This window comes from Lacerta agilis, chromosome 12 (assembly GCF_009819535.1).
Source record: "Lacerta agilis isolate rLacAgi1 chromosome 12, rLacAgi1.pri, whole genome shotgun sequence".
Taxonomy (NCBI): Eukaryota; Metazoa; Chordata; class Lepidosauria; order Squamata; family Lacertidae; genus Lacerta; species Lacerta agilis.
The window spans coordinates 24,641,045-24,662,546 of NC_046323.1; the positions used below are offsets into that span (position 1 = coordinate 24,641,045).

General features: G+C 42.7%; 1 protein-coding gene across 1 annotated transcript; it reads left to right on the forward strand.

Moving 5' to 3' along the window:
• Nucleotides 1–15,040: 15,040 nt before the first annotated feature.
• FERD3L (Fer3 like bHLH transcription factor) lies at nt 15,041–16,258 on the forward strand. Its single transcript, XM_033165558.1, has one exon. The coding sequence runs from the start codon at nt 15,382–15,384 to the stop codon at nt 15,934–15,936; it is 555 nt and encodes a 184-aa protein (XP_033021449.1). The 5' UTR covers nt 15,041–15,381; the 3' UTR covers nt 15,937–16,258.
• The last annotated feature ends 5,244 nt before the right edge of the window (nt 16,259–21,502 follow it).

Here is a 21,502-nt window from a genome sequence, read left to right on the forward strand (position 1 = left end):
TGCTTTTATATCCTTTAACTGGGGCACCCAAGGGGGATAACACCAACATGATAACGAACAACCACATGGTGTTGATGTTTTAAAAGGGAAAGTAGCAACAGATTAAAAACAGCTTATAGGAACCATGTACAAAAATCCAGAAAAAAATTAAAACATTCACAGTATTCTTTTTCCTGTAGTTTGCAGATCAGAGGAATAACCAGCTTTTTTGTTTTTACTGTCAACATTGCTCAGATGATATTCTCTTCTTTTCCACTGGAATTGTCTTTTAAAATGGGGTTTTCAGTTCTTCTGGTTGCAGACAGTAACTGGATTATACAAACGCCATTGCAACTACAAATTTCAGAGGGGGTGTCTGTGTTTTGTGGCAGAATCTTCAAAAGTCAGGCACCTACCCTGTTTGCAGTATCCATCACCACTGCTGGTGATGCACTACCAATCCTCAGTACACTACCAGCTGTTACATATTATTGCTTGCCCAGTGCCTGTTTGGTTGCATTTAGACAGTATGGGTGGAGCAAAACTTTCAGTAACTGTAACTGAACCTGGCACTGCGGGGCTTTAAAATTTTTCGACATTTACATTCTGAGATTGCAAAGAAACGGTATGGCAAAGAAGGTTCTGTAACCACCCTGCCAAACTGGTTTCTCTCTTATTCGTGCCAACAAATAAATCTGGGAAACTCTATCAACTACTAAGTTAGGTGGATAGGAAAACTCTGGGTGAGTTCTGTAATAAACATATCATGTGTTAGGCTTAACTACCTATGATGCCTACAGCTGTGCCAGAAAGATGCTAACTTGTAACCGTGCTCTAAGCATATTTGCCGATCTAGTCTGAGAATCAAAGATGGAGCATTCACAAGGAGAGTGCTTTGCTTTCTTATTTTGCAGCACCATTTCCCACTGCCAAAAAGATAAGCAGCTTTTAAAACCAAATACAGGTCTGCCATAGTCAAAACAAAATAAAAAATAAAGAAATTCCTTCCAGAAGTTGGTCTCTAAGGTGCTACTGGAAGGAATTTTATTATTTTTTATTTTGTTTTAAAACCAAAGAGTGGCTTGCCTCTTTGTCACAATCAGAACTGCTACAGTTATACCTCTAGTTTGGATCCTGGTGGGATATGCGCTAGTTGTTTGCCAGCCAAAGGCTTAATGCATCCAAACTGTTTCCTTTGCCTTTTGATATAACTTTATTGGATATATGTTGGGCAAAGACCAATTTTACAAATCTTCGTCAGCTAGCCTAAAACAAAGAAACCTGCTCCCTACGTTAATTTCAGTACATATTTGGACAGCAAATTGTAATCTGAGAAACCCTTAGTCAGATAGCACAATCTGAACACATGTTCACAAAGGATCCAAGATAAGGATCTGGCAAATGAGATATGAAAGCAAACATCACTTATCAAAAAAAAAAAAAAAATAGGAGGGATGAGAAGAAGCCAAAGAGGAAAAAAAATATCAAAAAGAGAGGAAATCTTACCACTGAATTTTCTGATATTTACTCCATTCTACTTCCTGATAGTATTGTATGTCTCCCGAGAGCTACTTTTCTCTATTTGTGTATTTCCAAGTTTGCAAAAAAAGTAAGGCATATAGACCTGTTTCACCCAAAATGTAACACTGAACTATGAATTATTCTGGCCACTTGAATATGTGAGGTCCCCAAGAGCAGCTCACAAACACTTTGATCTCCCCCAGCCCTTTTTTACTGTTACACATTGCTGAGCTCTCTCCTAACTAACCACAAGTTGTAGCCAAGAAGAAACCTATACAGGTCATGGTTAGTGAGGAGAGAGATTCACCACAGGACCTGGTCTGAGCAATCCTAAACCAAACCTTGGTGTAGCTCAATGCGGCGTAATAACTGCAAGCTCCACTCTGAGAGTTCACATGTTTGAGTGTTCATGATAACCCATATTTGCACTTACCATGTCATGTGAACCTGGTCATAGAGCGGCTATGGTTCAGAGTGTGGGGTGTAAACCACTGGGAGCAGTCAAGTACAACATTCCTTGTAATGCTAGAGTGGACATGCGGGGGAATGATTGGTTCAGCCAGTCAAAACTTCCTCCTGGCTGGAGCATCCTTCCTTTCCATGTGACTGAAGGTGGGCGTGACTTTACCTGTCCACGTAACAAAAGGATGAGTCACACAGCACATCTCTCTCTTTTTCACTTCCTTATATGTTTGACCAGCTTTCAGCTAGGACTGCTCTGCTAGCTCTCAGCTAGCAGAAGCACTGGGATTATTCCCCCCCCCCCCATGTACATATTTGTAACTAAGTCTGCCTTCAGGGATCCAACTGTGAACTGATGTAAGTAAACTTCTTTTATTGACTTTGAATAAGATTGCGGTGTCTTTATTCCTTTAAGAGGGATTCAAGGGAACTTACCAGGAATGTACAATTCAATCTAAGATAGATTGAATTGTATAATTGTGAGAGGCTTACACAAGCTTGCAACCAGCTATCAGTATGTATGTGAATGTAAAGGGGGAATGTAAACTCTACTAAGTAAAGGAACTTGCTAGTGCAAGTTAGAAAGGATATTAATAAACAATATATCCTCTCCTGCCACCCTTAACATTCCCACACAGAGGGCTGCTGCTACCAAGATGCAGCCTGCTTGATACAATCATTGGTGCACGCCAGTGGAGAAGAGTACTACGTACTGTCTATGCTGATGGCAGCATGTCTCCAGGGTTTCAGATGGAGGACACTCCCAGCCCAACCTGGAGATGCTGGGGATTGAACCTGGGTCATTGTGAATGCAAAGCACATGCTCTTCCACTGAGTTATGGTCCACCCCAAGGGTGATAGTAACCAACATCCCTTTCTCCTCCTGAGGTCTTAGACAATTGGTTGGGCAATCAGTCAAGAAGGAGAGTTCCACTGGGGTGTGCACCACCCCAATTCTGCACACCCAACTCTGCACAAAGATGAGCAAGATATAGGGAAGTATGTCATGTGGTATTACAACAACATTTCCTCTCATGCCCATTGCCTCAGATCTGATGGAGATGCCCTTCTCTGTCAGTTGCCTATGTGCAAGTGCAGTTGGTGGTGACCAGAGAGAAGTGGTTCAACTGCCCGCCCCTTGCACTATTTTGCTCTAGATAGCAAAGACCTTTATAATCCAGCAGGCATTTTGCCTTACCAAGTAGATAATGTTTTGATTTGGGGGGGGGGGAATTATGCCATACCCAACTCTATTGTATTTTACTTGTACAGTGTCCATTACAAGCCTGTAATTTTGATTAGTGTCACCTACCTTGAGTGAAGCAGGCATCAGAAAGGTGGAGGTTTAAATAGCCAATTAGGAATAAAGTAAAGGAACACAACTGAAAAAATGTGGGTTTCTTCAGAAATTATCCTGATTTCATTTTTCATTCCTTAGCATTATGAAACTTAGATAGGAGATCCCCTGTAATTAAAAGGGTGTTCCCCCACGCTTGCTACCATTTACAGCACATACTGAGGCCCTATTTGGGTTTCCTAAATTCTAACTATGAGCTCAGTTCTTCAGACTCAGTTGTATTAAGACAGATTTACAATCTCTTCTAATGAATATATAATGTGTGTGCATCTCTCCATATTGTTTGTTCAAATTTATGCAAGCCAAAAAGCATGAGAGAGAAATAACCATCCTCAACAATGGAAGGATGACATAGGATATGAAATAAACCCCACCCAATGGACCAGAATGTGGTCTAAACCCCTCTTTAAATCCATATCAATGAAAAGAAAAGAACTCTCCCTGAAACTAACCTACAGGTGGTACCTAATCCCAAGAAAATTTGTGCTAATACACCCAAGAACCTCACCAAAATGCTGGAGAGTGTGCACCTCCACATGCACATACCTCCACATGTGGTGGGAGTGCCCCAAAATCCAACAATTCTGGACAACAACCATACGAGAAATAGGTAAGATAACCAAGCAAGTGCTAGAAATCACCCCAGAATTAGTCTTGCTAAACATCTTCCAAGACAACAATGCCCACTTACACCACAAATAACTCATAACCCATCTACTCTCAGCAGCCAGAAACATCATAACCAGACACTGGAGAGACCTGCCAGGAGTAAGCATGGACCAATGGGAAACAGTATGGGAAACAGCCCTACTAGAAAAACTAACCAGTAAGCTGAAACTGACACAGGGACAAATAGAAGAAGACACCTTCACCCCGGTATGGCTCCCCTTCATCACACACACAGCCCAACAAGACAATGAGAAAAACCTACCGACAGCATACAAATCAATATGGCTAACCTGATCAAAAACACTCATCCGCCCCACTCACACAGGAAACCAAAGACCACCACAGCCAACCACAAATGAACAATCACACCCTACACCAACCCCGACCTCTCTCACCACCAAAGGAGCACAAGTGAACAACAAAAAACCTGCACAAACAACACTGACACCAAACCCTACATGTACTAAGTAAAATAGAAACATTGTCACCCCACCCCACCCATCTCCCCATCCTGCCCACCACTTTCCCCCTTTTCTTCCTAATGTCTCAACAAACGTAACTGATTTGTAAAAATGTTACATGGAAAAAATATGAGAGAGACATTACACATACCTTTGTAAATCAAGAAAATCTTTAATAAAAAATATTTTTTTAAAAAAGAAATAACCATCCTTGTCTTGTGATATCCTGAAACAGCTTAGATGTTGCTACTGCTATAAATCCACTTTATGAGCTGCGCCATTGAAAATTGCCTCTTTGGCTGAGGGCTATGAATAGCCACACTTTATGTTCTAGTTGGAAGACTGTGTCTTTGCTGTGGTCTTCCTCCATTCGTGAGCCAGCATCGTTTTTGCCAGCATCCTTTTAAAAAAAAACATTTTTATCTCCACATATATAATGACATAATTGTCGTGGCAAACAAGCTAGTCTGAAACACCTTTAAGACCCCTGCAGTACAAGGCATGAGATTTATAGGACCAGAGTGAGCTCACATAAACACATTTACCAGATGAACTGTCTGACAGCCTGATGGTGCTGCCTTGGACAATTGTCAAGAGGCTCTTTAAAGTCTTTTTTTTTTTTAATCATGTCCCAAAGTGTATCACGTCTCGCAAATAATGAGACCACAGCAATCCCCACAGAGTCGTTGAGACAAGCAGATAATAGAAGTGGAAAGCATTGGTAAAGCTTCGCTGTAAGTTAGAAGGTTTTCAATTTGGCACCAGTTCTACAAGTGATATAATGAAGTCTGTACTTACATGATACATGATCTAAAAGGAAAGTCCAGAAGTTAAGTGTGTGTGTCTTGCAGTGGTTAGGTTTAAATTCCCATGACTTTCAGGAGATGAAGAGTGAGCACCCTCCCTCTTGAAATATGAAACTTATCATCATGCATAACCATCATTTGGAGGGTGATAATCTTTTTTTTCAATGACAGAAATTAGGGTGAGGAGGAGTGATGGTCAGCCTCTGGTATTTGCTGCAGTTGCCAAAGTTGTAAAAAATAAATAAATCTTAAAGAGATAGTTCTGATGGTCCTGCTAGCTAGGGATGGTGGGAGTTGTAATCCCAAAACAGCTGCAGACACAAGTTTGGAAAACACCCATTTAAATAATAATTGTTTTATGTCGGGAATGAGGAAATTGTGGCTCTCCAGAGGTTGCTGGACTACAACTCCCATCATCCCTGACCATTATCCATGCTGATGGGAGATGGAGCCCACAATATCTGGAGGGCCACAATTTCCCCATCCCTGTTTCAAATTGTCATCAGTGAACTAAATTTAAATTCTGTGTTGTTGTAAACAAAACGCATGAACTTTTCACCAATGGTTTTTTTTTTAATTTGTTTTACCAGGTGGGTGTCTGTGACAAACTTCCTCACGTAATATGACCAAGACGGGAGCTATATCCTTGGTCACTCCCTGTATAGATCAACTGTAAATTCAGAGATGAAAATGGTTCAGAAACTTCAGCTGGTGCAGAATTCAGTGGCCAGGTTGCTCACCAATCCTGGCCTTACAGCACTGGCTGTCAATTAAAACAAAATAAAAAATTCCTTCCAGTAGCACCTTAGAGAACAACTAAGTTTGTTCTTGGTATGAGCTTTCGTGTGCATATCTTCAGATATCTGAAGAAGTGTGCATGCACACGAAAGCTCATACCAAGAACAAACTTAGTTGGTCTCTAAGGTGCTACTGGAAGGAATTTTTTATTTTTTATTTTGTTTTGACTATGGCAGACCAACACGGCTGCCTACTTGTAACTGGCTGTCAATTAGTTACCGCACCCAATTCAAAGTGCTGGCTTTGACTATAAAACCCTAAACGGCTCAGACCACATTACCTCAAGGACTGCCTCTCCCCATATGACCCAACCCAGGCTCTGCAATCATCATCTGAGACTCTTAATTGTGTGCTCCCTCCATAAGAGATTTAGAGTGTGGCAACAGAAGGATGTGCATTTTTTGTGGTGGTTTCCCATGTGGAATGATCTCCCCAGGGAGGCTTACCTGGTGCCTTCATTACATATATTTAGGTGCCAGGAGAAAATGTTTCTCTATAACCAGGTCTTTGGGTGATTAAACATTCTATGGCCTTTTAAATATGCTTGTGGGTTTTATTTTTATTTTTAAAGATGTGTGTTGTGTTCTCATTTTGTATCTTTATGTTGTGAGCCATCCTGTGATCTGCACAACAACAACAACAACAACAACAACAACAACAACGTCATCTGTATGAGTGGTAGCATACACCATGAATCTTCAGCAAGGACTCTTAGTGTTGGAGTTTCTTAGGCAACTTATTTCCAGTTCTGGGTAGAAAATTAAGCTGAGGAACATTGGGAATGAAACTGTACTTTATTTAACAAGCGACCAATGAGGGATAATGCATAATGGTAATGGCTCAATACTTAGGGTTTTGTCATAAATGCTGTTAATAGGCTTAAATGAGAACTTCCACAAAACAATTTCAGCATAGCTGATCCTCGGTCTTAACCAGAATTAAATATATATATATATATCCAGGAAACTGCATAAGAAAATACTGTAGTCAGATACATTTCCTGCTTCCCAGCCATTCTTATTGAGTGGCCAGCAAACTCCTGTCCAATTGAATTTTTAGGCCAGATTTAGGAGACCCAGGCTTTGTAAACCACTTTAAGCCCAGCAATAATTAATCTGATCTGTCTGAAATAATTCTGGATCTCCTACCCCTGGGACTTTGAATTTGAATTTACTGAAGCTCTACTGGAATGCACTAGCCTTTCTAGATATGCCACACAAAATTAATCAAGGGGTAGGGAGGCTCAAATCTACACCAGAGGAAAGTGCTTGCCCAATGATGTCTTCAGGAGCATGCTTTTAGGGCTCATTTTAGATATCTAGTGCATGTTGGAAGCAGGCTCCCTGGACCACCTAAGTTCTCTAGCAACCCTAAATAATCATCCATCAGGCTCATTCACGAATAGGTGAAGCCACTCAGGTGCCACAGAAGCAAAATGAGCATCCCAGTGTTTTGGTCCAAAAAGGTTGGCTAAAGTGTTATCCACTCTCCTGCTCATATATGAATATTTCCTGTGTTGTACCATATCTGGATTTACCTATATGACAATACCACTGAACCTTAGATTCCATAGAACTTCAATTTGGGACCTGAGTTTTTGCAGCAGTGGGTGGGGAGGAGGTCAGGGATGACTTCCTCTCTGCCAAAAAGTCTTCTGCCCCACAAAAGAACCTTATTGCAATAAATAATAAACATACAGTACTCCTTCCTTAACTAGATTCCAAGAATTTTATATGCTGTAACTTAATCCTGAGAGAACTAGAGGATATTAAATGAACTAAACTGTCTTAGCCAGCAATCTCTGATTGGGACTGCCCCTTTGATGTTTGCATCTGAAACTCTTTGATGTCTTAAGGTTGTTTCAGAAATTAGGGGGGAGGGATCCGGATTTGTAAATCATTTTGGGATTACCTACGATGGGACGACAATATGATGATGAATGGCACAGAGTTTTGAAAGAAATTTTTATATATTTTTCTGAATATTAAATTAATCACAAACCTAAGATTGTCTAGCGTTAGTTTCTGGTGACTTCAGAGATCTTTTGGCATTCCAGATGCACAATGAGTAAAAAATATTTTGACTTTATTAGGAGCACCTTTCCACATCTGCAACCCTGTTATACAATAAAGTCTTGTTCTTTTGTTGCAAGATTGCAATGGTGTGTGTGTGTGTGTGTGTGTGTGTGTGTGTAATTTAAAACATGTGGCCAAAGGGTAATCCAGTAAGCCATAGGCATTTTATATCGGAGCTTTCATCCAATCACATATAACGTCAACCATCTGGATGTATGGCTAGATACGGAATTTTTGTATTGATAGATTGCAAATGATAGCGAGATGAAGAGACAGCGGTCCTCGGGTCTGTATATATTTTATTCTCTTATACCAACACACCATTATGTCATTATCATTTATTTTGAGACAATGACTTCTTTATACAATGAGTGTCCTGTTTTGTACCAAGACTAAAGACCCAACACAAGGATGACTAACACATCTTTGCACTCTACTCTCCCTTTTTACATACACAAACACACATATGGATGATTCTTATCTAACTTTTGGTTGCTTTACATCATACTGGCAAGCTAAAGGGATTGAAATAGAGTCTCGTGCTTAATTACTTTTTTGTTACATAGTGTAAAACAAGAATAGAATTATGCATTCAGAAGAATCACAGATGCATAAATCTTCTCAAAAGGTCATTATAAACCCTTTGAGATAAAGGTATGATAGCACTTAAAAAAATAAAAATAAAAAAAACTTGAAGGTTTCTCTGCCTTAGGCTATGATCCTGAGTACATTTTCACTGAATTGTGTTTGGACTGAAATCCATTATACTTGGTTCCAAGCAAGTCATTCGAAACTTCTGAGGGAGATCCGCACACATAGAAAGAAAGCTAACAGGTGCAATCAGGAATTGTGCAGACTTAACAACTGATGTGGCCTACATAGGTCCCATGGTGGGAAGCCTCCTCCAAATCCACTCCATGGGACTGGGCACAATTCTGGTTTCTGAACCATATCTGCAGCAATGGGCCACAAATGAAAACAACAATAAAAACAAAGGGAGGGAAAAACCAGGGACATGAAAATGACTTCTAATAAACTCTGTATTGCAAAAGTACAGTCATAAAATCATGCGTGCAATTTGTGTGCAAGAAGTGAAGAGCCGAATGCCTCAATCTTAAATCCTCCTCTTAAAATCAATACTTTCCCAATACAATAGCATCCACGCGCAGGATATAATCTGTCAGCAATCAGGGCCTTGGGAGGCAGAATTCCAGGGGGTGGTGCCCCCACAGAGAGTGGCATAGCATGGGGAACCTGCCAGGGCGATTGCCCCAGGCACATTTCTTGGGCACTGCTCAGGAAAGTGATGTTTGACCTGCTATTCATGGAGTCACAGTCCTGCTTGAAGCTCATGATCACAACTTGTGTATCTTCCTAGACCCAGTTTTGCTGGTGGATGCCCAGGTAGGCTTCCTCCTAAATTAGTATGCATTCCATTGTATCCTTAGCATCTTTGGGTTGGAACCTGAGATGATGATGATGATGATGATGATGATTAGAATTAGAATTTATATACTGCCCTATATTCAGAGGTCTCAGGGCAGTTCACAGAGTAGCTTTCAAAATGCAGTATAGGAACCTTTGGAATGGGTTTAAAACCTTAGCATCTTTGAAAACAGCAGAATCTTGATTTAGTTAGGTGACTATGTCTCTGAATGTCCAAATGCTGCTACCTAAAAATCTGTAAGAATTAAATAATAATAATGCTAGCTTTGTTTACAGTTTAGCTTTGGTGATTACATTTACCAGTAATTTCAATTCATGTGACATTAGATATGAAAATTTATTGCATTTTGCCCAGAATGTGCATCTCTACATACTTAACATTTTTCATTTGCTTCCTTGCTTCCAGGTTATTAATTTCACAAAACAAGTGAAATTCATAGTGTTGAATAAAGGGGAAGGAAGCATTTCTCAGCTAAATGTTCCTAAGATCTAATTGCTGCTAATAAGCAGCAACTAGGCACTGAATGTGTCTGTGTGTTTCATTCTCTCTCTCTCTCTCTCTCTCTCTCTCTCTCTCTCTCTCTCTCTCTCTCTGGATTTATGACAATTTGCACAGCCACCTAAAGATAAGGCCAAGACGGATGTAGCAGAAATTTTGGCAGTAGTACACTGTCAGCTTTCCCAAACAGCATAACTCTTGCGCAGCTGAGAAGGGTTAGCTTGTCGGAGTATTTAAATGCATGTATGATTTTCCCTGTGGGACTTCACCTCTGCTTATTGCAGATTGACACTGAGCTTTGTTCCTGGGCTCTCCATCTAGTGCAAGCGGCTGGGAGATGAGGCTACAGTAAGATAAAAGAGCAGCCAAAAATGTGTGACAAATGGCAATGACAAGGTCGCATCTGCGGCTCTGAAGCAGTGAAATGAAGCCCTTTGCTCAAGACTCCAAGGTTGAGTCTGCTGAGAGCAATAGCCGTGGACAGGCCTGCACCTGCTCACTCAAGTTTGAAAGCACCGGCTAGAGACGTAGCCTACAGCCCCAGTGTTTACAAAGGGCTAATGCAGTTATGATTGTGGCAACATGATAGACCAGAATGGATCCATGTTGCACCTTATTCATGTTGAAAAGGATGATCTATGGTACCCTCTGCAACAGATTTCCCCATCTGCAAGATTAATGTAACCAGAAAGACTTTATCTGCTGGACACCAGGGAAGAGGAGTGCTGTGCCAAAATCTTGGCCTCCAGTTTCTCAGAAGTTTTCTTCCTCTCTGAAAGAAGCTTCCGTTTATTTTATTTTATTATTTTGCCAAATTAAAGTTGCTTTGAAATTTTGGTTACTGGTAGGAAGCCGTGTTGGTCTGCCATAGCCAAAATAATAATAATAATAATAATAATAATAATAATAATAATAATAATAAATCCTTCCAGTAGCACTTTAGAGACCAACTAAGTTTGTTCTTGGTATGAGCTTTCGAGTGCATGCACACTTCTTCAGATACACTGAAACAGAAGTCACCAGACCCAGAAATTTTGGTAAGTGGCAGCTTCTGAGCTCAATCTACCATTGCAAAGTGACCAGGGGGTGATGTGTGTGGTCTATGTGATTTTCTTTCTAGCAGACTTTTACTTCCAGCACTCTACAGCCTCCCAGGCTGCCTGAGCTTTCTGGTTTGAAGAAGTCCCATGGAAGATGTTGCTTCACGTCATGATTAGGGATGTTGTAGAATTCAGATCGAAACAGAAAGGGAGACAGAAATTGCTGCTGTTCACATATTAACTCGTTGTCAGAACTGGATTAACTTCTTGCAAATGCAAGTGGCAATGGTTGACACCAAATTTCCAAGCTCTGAATAGCAATCACTACTCATGATGTCTTCTGCTAGGCTTTAATTGAACCATGGACACCCAGGAAGGCTGGGTGCCCAGACTACTTAAGTTATTCAACAGGACTGAATAAACAAGAAGATATTCAACTGGCCTTCAAGCTGGTGCCAGGTGAACCTGTCTAGGAAGCCTGTTTGATAACCAGGAAACCACTAAACTTCACTTTTTAGCCCCTGCCCAAAATGGCCCCAGTATTCATTTAGCTGAAACTAATTAACCTACTTGTTGATGCACTGCCCCACTGTTTGTCATTCAGAATAGTTATTTCTTACTGGTATGTATTGACATTGTACTTTTACCCAAGAGGGGGGGAAAGACCCTTGAATGACCTTGATTCACCTTATTATTTGGCCCACATACAAAACCAATGCTTGGTATGAAGTGATCTCCTTTTAGGGATAGAGTCACTGCTGGTCAATGCAAACAACACTGAGATAGAGGGAACCAATGGTCTGTTTTAGTATCAAACAACTTTCTGTTTTACTAAGGAACAATGTGACTAACCCATAGTGAATGGCAGCTTCTCTGGTCTCTATTTCTTGCTATAGAAGACAAATTATGGTGTGACAGTCATTTGTTGAATACCAGTTGTGACTATCAGCTATGTTCTGGGCCTTAATAACTTTGTAACTGGTGCTATGGTCCTATGCAGACTTTCTTAGGATTAAGCCCCATTGAACTCAATGGAACTTACTTCTGGGTATATTTGCATAGCATTGCACTGTTCCTCTTGAAATAAGATTTGAACAACAGCCGCTTGAGATCCCATGCACAGTTTTCTTTTTCTTTTTTCTCTTTTAAATGCAACTAGTAAATACAATCTTATCTCTTGCCACTGCTTCTGATCAAAGTGAGTTTCCAGTGAAAGTGAAGCTCTTAATGTGCTCTATAACCACTCCTTTATCACAACCTGTTGTTATAGTGTTGCAAAGTAAACACATATTGAGAAATAATTGTGTATGGTCATAAATTCCGTTAGGCCAGTTTACACTTCTATGCTTTTAGGAGTAAAAAAAATAATGATTTATTTATTTTTATTTAAAGAGTTCCAAAGCAAATACATCGGTGATGGTTTTAACAAAATATCACCGATAGCTCCACTTTTTCTAAAATAAAGCTGTCCAGACATTTATAATTCTGTATTGTTATTCAACAATTGTTAACAAGCCTTGGTTTTACTCTGTTGCATACTTGTCTATTCCCGCCCCAATATATGATACTCAAAAATGTCAGAATACTGATCACTAGAAATTAATGATACCTGTACAAAATAAATGGCATTAAGATGTATTTATTTTTGATGAAACACTTAACACTCTCACAAACAGAATCAAGCTGGAATGCCACCTCAAACAAACAAACAAAAATCCTCTAGTAAACTCATGAAATTATATGATGAAATTATTCATGTTTATACCTAGCTTAACAAGATGTTGCCCAAGGACAAACTGTTTCTATATGATTAAAGAATCGTTTGAAGAAGTGGGGAAGGAGAGCAAGATAACCCGACTGTGCCGTAGCCAAATGTTGTTTACCTGTTGCATCCGCCTTGGAGGACGCTGAGTTCCGGGAGCTGTCCAATGTACTTAACAGGACCTTTGTATCCACAGTCTCCGTCAGAAGGATGTTCTCTCCGAGCTAAACTGTAATATCATTCTCCAGGGATTGCCTGCATCAGAGATGGACCAGATTGTTCATTTTCAATATGTTAAGGAAAGCGAAGAAGGGCAGATCTGTTTGCCTCGCCTTGAAAAGGAGTCAAGGAGGACTAATCTTTCTCCCCTCGTTTCCCCGCTGCAAAGGCTGGTTTAATCGCGGCAGCTGCTGCCCAGCCTGCAACAAACAGGGTCGATTTTTGTGCTCGGTGGGGAATGTTTACTGACCTGCAGTCAAACAAAAGCGATGCTCTTTCTTTGAGGATAGTTGAAAGAAAATCTTCCAAAGCGAAGGGCTGTTGTTATTGTCGTCGTCGTCGTCTTCATTCATCCTGGGCTCAAAGAGAGCCAAAACATTCGTTTCAATTAAAGTACCTGCAGTAGGAGGAACTAATAATAGCTTTTGGGTGAGTTAGGCAATAACATTCCAGCTGAAGAAGGGATTGGGAAGAAAAAAATCAGGAGGCCAGTTTAGACATCAGCAACCAGATGGTATTGGAAAGGTGAGCACGCACCTGACAGAGAGTAAACTTTCGCTGGTGTCGCATTTAAGATCTAATGCCCCGTTTCATGGGAACGTACTGGGCTGTAGGAGGGCAACAAACTAGTATTTGCTTGCTAATAACCACAGCACCCCGCGGCCGCTGCTAAAAGCAGTAAAGCCCAGGTTTTGTTCTGGAATAGGAAATGAAAAGCTCACAGCTCATCAGGGGTGCTATTTCAAGTTTCGGTAGAGGTTGGTCGCAGAGGTCACATCCGCCCCATACATATAAAGCTCTCTTAATAGCACTTTAACCATGGTGATTCCATCCCCCCCCCCAGGAATCCTGGGAACTGTAGTTTGTTAAAGACGCTGGGAATGTAGCTCTGTGGGGAGTCATCTAACAACTCTCAGCCCCCTTGGCAAATTACTGTTCCCAAGCTTATTTGGGAAAAGCCATGACTATTGTAAGTGCTATAAAGATTTAAGGTGTGGAGGGAGAGTCACGTAAAGTACTTGCTGCTAGCTATTTGCAAAACGAAATGAGGAAGAAGAAAATACAAAAAATCATCAAAATCCCGAAGTCCTCCAGTGTCTTTTTAGAGCATTTCCTGCAGCTGAGCCAATATGCTGTAATGGTTAGAGACTAAGACTTTGGGAGACCAGAGTTCAGGTCCTCACTGGCTGTCCTTCAGCCATTCACTGCTTCTTTATCTAACGTTCCTCACAAGGTTGTTAAATGGGGCGGGGCAGAACCATGTCCACCACCGTGAGCTCCTTGGAGAAAAAGATGGGGTGTAAATACAATACAAACAAATAAAATGCTTCCTCACAATAAATATGGATGTCGCTGAAGAATAGTCCCCTGTAGCCTCCAACAAGCGGAGGGCAGTCCCTATTATGATTCATTATTATGTCTCAATTTCTCAGCCGAGACTGCTGCTAAGAGGCACCTAAAAAGTGTTCGGAGACCCCTGGAGACTCTCTCGGGTGTCTCTCCCCCCGCCAGGCCTGCCTTTATAAGCCCTACTGAGCAGAGAGCTGTTTGCACACTTATGCCAGGAGAGGGGTGGGATGTTTGAGCAACGAGTCCCAGAGTTACCACTGGGAATGCAATGGAGGGTCTCCTCCCTCCCTCTCTCCCCTCACCACCACCTCCCCAACTATGCTTACTTAGGCTAATGGAGGCCTTACCATTCATCTGCCATTGCGCTGGGATACGGGGCAAACATTCCCCCCGTGACCCTTGGCAGGCAAGTTCGCTCTTCAGGGCATCATTAAAAGCATCCCTGCGCTTGTCTGTGACATCCATTGAAAAGGCTTCTTCTCTCTCCCCCCCCTCCCTGGGTCTACACACACACACACACACACACACACACACACACACACAGCACAGGCCCAGTGTCCCTCCCTACCTCCCTCCACCACCCCTCCCCGGCTCTTTCCAGGCTGAAAATCCTTTGGTCGCGGCTGCAGATGGGGATGAAAAGGGTCTCTCCCCAGGTGGCTGAGCGGGGCTGTTGCCAAGAAGGAACTGGCGGCCTCATCTCTGGGGCAAGGGCTGCCTCGTCCCCGGCGGCAACTCGCCTCTGGCACGGCTCCTGTGTCTCCGACAGCCTCGCCTGTCGCTTCGCATCAGCCTCGCCCCTCTGGCCAGCCTCCTCCAAGCCCTTAATCCGGTGATCCTCCAGGGTTATAAATATTAATGCCCACCACGACCATCATCACCACCAGCAGCGCCTTCCCGTCGGGGCTATAAGCGTCAGAGGACGACTCAAGTCACTATGACCTCCGCCACCACTAGTCCCAGCACATCCTCCACCTCCAGCGAATGGCCCCCTCACCACCACCACGAAGGAAGGCTGGGGACCCCATCCATGCTGGACCTGTTGGCCGATCTCAGCACCGAAGGGCTTCCCCGACTGGCGGCGGCCCCTTTGGATCTCTACGCATTCCCCTCCGGCGCTCCCTTTGGCCAAAGGTCCTCTACTGCCTCCGGAGGACTGCTCCGCATGGGTGAGGAAGACCCCGAGGTGGAAGAAGAAGACGAGGAGGAGGGGGAGGAGGAAAGAGAACGGGGGCCAGATGGAGGGCTGAGGAGGGCCGCTTTCCTGAGCAGACCCAAGCGCAAGCGCCTCATCACGCACACCCAGCGCCAGGCGGCCAACGTGCGGGAGAGGAAGAGGATGTTCAACCTCAACGAAGCCTTCGACCAACTGCGCAGGAAGGTGCCCACCTTCGCCTACGAGAAGCGCCTCTCCAGGATCGAGACGCTGCGCTTAGCTATAGTCTACATCTCCTTCATGACCGAGCTGCTGGAGGGCCGCGGGGCCAGCTAGGGCGAGGCGGGGGCGCCGTCCATCCAAGGATGGAGAGCACTCGGAAGTCCATAGCTGCGCGCTCCCAAGGCAGGCTGGAAGGCGGAAGAGAAGAGGCAGGGAGACATTTCTTTCAGGCTGAAGGCAGCTCCTGAGTCGGTCTTCTCTAGAGAAACTAAGGAGCGGGCGCACGTCGAGGCCATATAACTGGCACTCTTCAGTTATTATCACCGCTGACTTGCAACGAAGGACTCCTCTGCCGCTTCTTTTGGACCGGAGAGGAGATCTGATGGGATGGTGCGGCAACTGACAAGGGTAAGGGGTCGTTTGGACCCCCAGTGGGCGACCTGGCACGCTTTCTTCCCGAGAGTTGGGATCCAGGACCATTATTATTATTATTATTATTTCAAAGAAGGGAGCCAGGAAAAAAATTCTGAGGGGCCGGCGCAGTAGGGGCAAAGTATATTTCTAGGTGGGTGAGAAAGGAAAATAACAGCTTTATAATTATAGAAATGCAGAAATGGGGGACAAGTGGGAATTAGCTCCTTGTTTGTGGGGCTTCTCCCCTCTGGCGCCGCCCAATTGGGGGTGCGGTTCCAGGCAAGGAAGGGCGCACTAGACGAAAGTTGGAAAGACACGGAATAAAATCCAGGCGATGTAGAAGAGGAGATAGAAGGGAAATGCTAAGGGATGTGAAATCCACAGGTAGCTTGGAACATTAAAGGGAAGCTGGAAATGGTTTTTGATGGAGTTTAGGGGATGTAATGGCTGTCGGAAGAGGAGAGTGGAGAGGAGGAGCAGATTTGGGGGCAAAGGCATTTCCAGTCATGGGCGTAGCCAGGGGGGGTAGAGGAGGGCAACAGAAAAACTTAACTGACCAAACACGTTGGTTCGGCCCCCTTAACAAAAGCCCTGCCTCTCTTAACAAACTCCTCCTCCCCCCGCAAAAAAAATATCCTGGCTACGCCCATGCCTCCCGCGCCCAATAAAAAAAAGAAAAAAAGAATGCGGGTGTTTCCATTTCCTTGCTTTTCAATATCGGCAAAGGAAGGCAAGACGATTCTTGAGGAAATGCTTCTTGGGGGGGGGCAATGTGAGTGTGGCGGAATACAGCGGAACTTGTGGATCCCCAGAGTGCTGGGTCACGGTGGCTGTCAGTTGGCCCAGATTTGTTCACAGTTCCGTTTTCCATTTTCTAATTAATGTCCCAGTCACCCACCCCTCCTCCCAGCGATGGATTTTTTACTACCACAAAGTGATCAGATGTAATCTTTGTTCTGACAAACTGTACGATTATGTTTTAATGATCTTCCTTCTCTCCTTCATACATAGTCACTTGTTCCATCAAGGAACTGAAATGCTGTTGGGGTGGGAAAGCTGCTGAATTTTCAGGAACCACACACACACACACACACACACACACACGCACACAAAGCGTCTGCTCAATCCACAAGCCATATGGTTTTAAGCACTAAGCAAAGTTAAATACCTTGTAATGTATGAATGAAGACATAGCTGGATGGCTTCTTGCTCCCACCGCCACCATCTTTGGTACATGTGCCAAGGGGCACTTTGGCATCAAATCCACACTCATGTGCCCCCCTCCCCGGAAAAGATGCCTCCATCACATGTTCCAAGGTGAACACTTTCCCCGCAACGCAGAGTTTAATTTCTGGATCATATAAGATATCATGTGAAGTGGTATTTGTGCTTCCAAGTACATTGGCTGAACTAGATTGTCTGTAACTTTAAGATATCCATCCAGGTTCAATGTAGTGTTTGTTGCTTTTCTGTTTTCTCTTTGACTCCAGTGAAATGTAAGACCCTCCTTTGTATTTCTCACAATATATCTATCTCAGTTGAAATTTGCCTCCAAATATTCTTTTTATTGATATTATATTGTCTTAGGTGGCTTCCAGATTCTCATTTTTTTGCAGGTGGGATTCAGGTGCATATCAGCAAATTCAGGCTATCCAGTTACAGTGGATTGGGCTCTCTTGTGCGACGAAACCTGCTTGAGAAAGAACAGGACTTGGCGATGGGGAAACTGCACTGGAAAGTGCGGGGACGACAATTGCTTGATGCAACCTTGTATAACCTCCCCACAAGCATTTCAGAATGCATGTGTTATTAATAGCTGGTGTCATATAAGCTCCCTGCAAACTAATTAGGATAATACTCAATAAACTGGAAATTATCTACATTATGATATAGTGGTGTTTTGTGTGTTTGTTAAAATGGCTCCCTAGTCTTCATCATTTATCTCAGAGTTCATTGGATTTCTTTTCCTACAGAGACTGGCCTGGAGCTCATGGTATAACTGGTGGATTTCACATACCAGGATATTTGTGATCAGATTATATTTCATTCTGTCACTGTCCACATGTCGGACACAGACAAGTTCATTAAGATTATTCAGAAGTCCCCTGATGTTTTGGTTTCATAAAATAAATACTGTGTTCGCTGCACAACTCTGCTTTCCACCTTGTGTGCTTTGATAAAATTAAAATGCTATCACTATTTTAAGTGGAATTCTTCATAATTAAGCACATCTCTGCCAAATAATACAAATGTTGTTACTTTCCCCTTCTTGGCTTAATGTTAAAACACTGGAACATGACTAAATTGTGTTTTTCTACAATGGAAAAAATTAAAAAGCCAGGAAAAAATTCTGTTCATGCTTCACCCACAAATTCATGGTCCTTATAGTGTTCAAACAATTAGTTATTATGACTCTACTATATCAGAACTTTACAGTGAAGCAAGGGTGTCGTGCCAGGTATCAACCAGTAGGCAGACCCACAGAAAGTATAAATATCTGTTAAAAGCATGTAAATAGGTTAACCATGTAGCAACTGAGCTTTTGATACCCAATATAATCTTTGGAAGACAGAATTTGATTATCTGGATTAAATAAGGGCATTGGGAATGTGTGTCATCTGTGGTCTGTTCTACACATGCATCAAATGGATGTGGTGATTTGCTGAATGTTCCAAGCCTGGAACATAACCCATATTCACATTAGATCACTCTCCTTTGGATCCTGCTTCTGATAGGTGAGAACATATACCTGTAAATAGCTCATTGGTGAAGAGTGCAAGTAATTTGTGGTTTTCCCCTTCAAAATACTCAGAAGTGGAGACTTGGTCCTCCTCGGGCTGCTGCTGATCACAGGTGTGGCAAAACTGGTGTCTTCCAGATGTTCATAGACTACAGCTCCCATTATCTCTGATCATTGGCTTTGCAGACTGGGACTGATGCACACTGGAGCCCAATCTCTAGAGGGCATCACATTGGTTACCTCTGACATACAAATATTATGAAGAAGAAACAACCAATTAGGTAAACACACTTTATAACTGAAGTGTGTGTTGGTTGGTTGGTTGGTTGGTTGGTTGGTTGGTTGGTTGGTTGGTTGGTTGGTTTTAGCTATCAGAACCAGAGTACAAAACATATCATAAGAAACCACCCAGGAAATAATTATGACCTTAGTTTCTGGCTCAGAATTTCTTGGGTTCACCTGCTTTTCCTTTTTTTAATCAGCTAGGGCAGTGTTTCCCAAGCAGCGTGGGACATTTTCAATTTAACTTATATACCATTTTGTATTTCATCAGTAACATCTAAGTGGTTTACACATCCAAATAAAAAAAGAAATCATATTAAAAATGCAATACAAATTCCACATTCCTAGCATAGGTTCCTTCAAAGAAACCTGGGAATTGTCGTTTTCTGAGGGCTTTTGAATTTTTTTATTAGAGACTTTTGATTCTAAAACTACAGTACAGTATAGTCCCAGAGTTCCTTAGCTGGCAGGCTTGAGTTAAACAGATCTGGAATTGGTTTAGATTTTGAATGGAGATATGCCCAATGAGCAGCCAAAAATAAATGCTCCTAACAGATGGTTACTCAATCACTAATGTTGTGCTCAAGAACATAAGGAGAGCCCTCCTGGATCAGGCCAAGGACCCATTGAATTTAGCTGTCTGTTCTTACAGTGGCGAACCAGATGTCTATGGGAAGCCCAAAGCAGAATCTAAGTGGGGGAGTCCTCTTCACTCCTGTAATGCCCAGCATATGGTCTTCAAAGGAATTCTGCCCCCAATAGTTAAATAGTCATCATGGCTAGTATCCATTGAGGGCCTTACACTCCATGAATTTCTCGAGTCCTCTTTTAAAGTCATCCAAGTTGGTGGCCATTGCTTCTGCTTGTGGGAGCAAATTCCAAAGTTTCACTATGCCCTCTGTAAAGAAATACTTTCCTTTGGATGTCCTGAATCTTCCAGCAGTTTTTTGGATGTACTTTGGATGTATGTGTCACATGGCAAACCTATGTCAAGGTGGAAATTGGGTGACAGATGGGTGTAATTAACCCCTGTAGACTGCGATATAATTTTCTCCTTCCCCATTTCCCACCTACCCTGATTACATGAGAGTTGTCTTCTGCTTGGTGTTCTAGAAGATATTTTGGCTAAGGAACAAGACCTAGTTTCATGATCTAGCATAGGGTTCCCTAAACTCGAGTCTCCAGCTGTTTTTGGACAGCTGGAGACTCGAGTTGGGGAAACCCTGATCTATCACAACGGCTGATTAAAAACAGAGTTGTAAGTGCTAAACTATACTGCTACTTTCAAGTGCAGAAAAGGACCCTCTCCCATCACCAGTGTTGAAGATGCAACTGCAAGTCCACTTGGGTTTTGTATGCAGCTATCTTCATCATAAATTATTTCATTTATTAATTTCTTCTAAGGCCACATTCACACTATACATTTAAAGTGCTGTGATATCCCTTTAAACAAGCATGGCTTCCATACCCACACACTTAATGTACATGAAAAGAGGTCCTGTGCACATATCAGGCAGTGAACCATCTTGGTCTATTCCTGAATAGCTGTATAGACATGGAGATTTCAGCAGGCACAGTATGCCTTGCAAGCTACATCTGCTGAAAACCCATTTTCTTCACAGACTTTTAGAGATGTTGTCTCCTTTACACCTCGCTGCCACAGTTAAAAGGGACGCGGGTGGCGCTGCGGGTTAAACCACAGAGCCTAGGGCTTGCCGATCAGAAGGTCGGTGGTTCGAATCCCTGCAACAGGGTGAGCTCCCGTTGTTCGGTTCCTGCTCTTGCCAACCTAGCAGTTCAAAAGCATGTCAAAGTGCAAGTAGATAAATAAGTACCGCTCCGGCAGGAAGGTAAACGGCATTTCCGTACGCTGCTCTGTTTCGCCAGAAGTGGCTTAGTCATGTTGGCCGCATGACGCAGAAGCTGTATGCTGGCTCCCTCGGCCAGTAAAACGAGATGAGCGCCGCAACCCCAGAGTCGTCCGCAACTGGACCTAATGGTCAGGGGTCCCTTTACCTTTACCACAGCTAAAAGGATTGTTGCTCTTCTTTCATCATGGATCCTTTTATCTCCTGAAACTGAGCAGAAAACCGAGTGTGCTCTCCCTCTTTATTCCAACTCAGTACTATTTTGGGGGTGGGCACTGTGTCTTACATCTTAAAAAGCAGCAGATCTGAGTGGATTGTTTGATTTGTTCACTTCTTAAGTCTTAGAAGGAGAATAATCAGATCTGTAAGAAGCTGA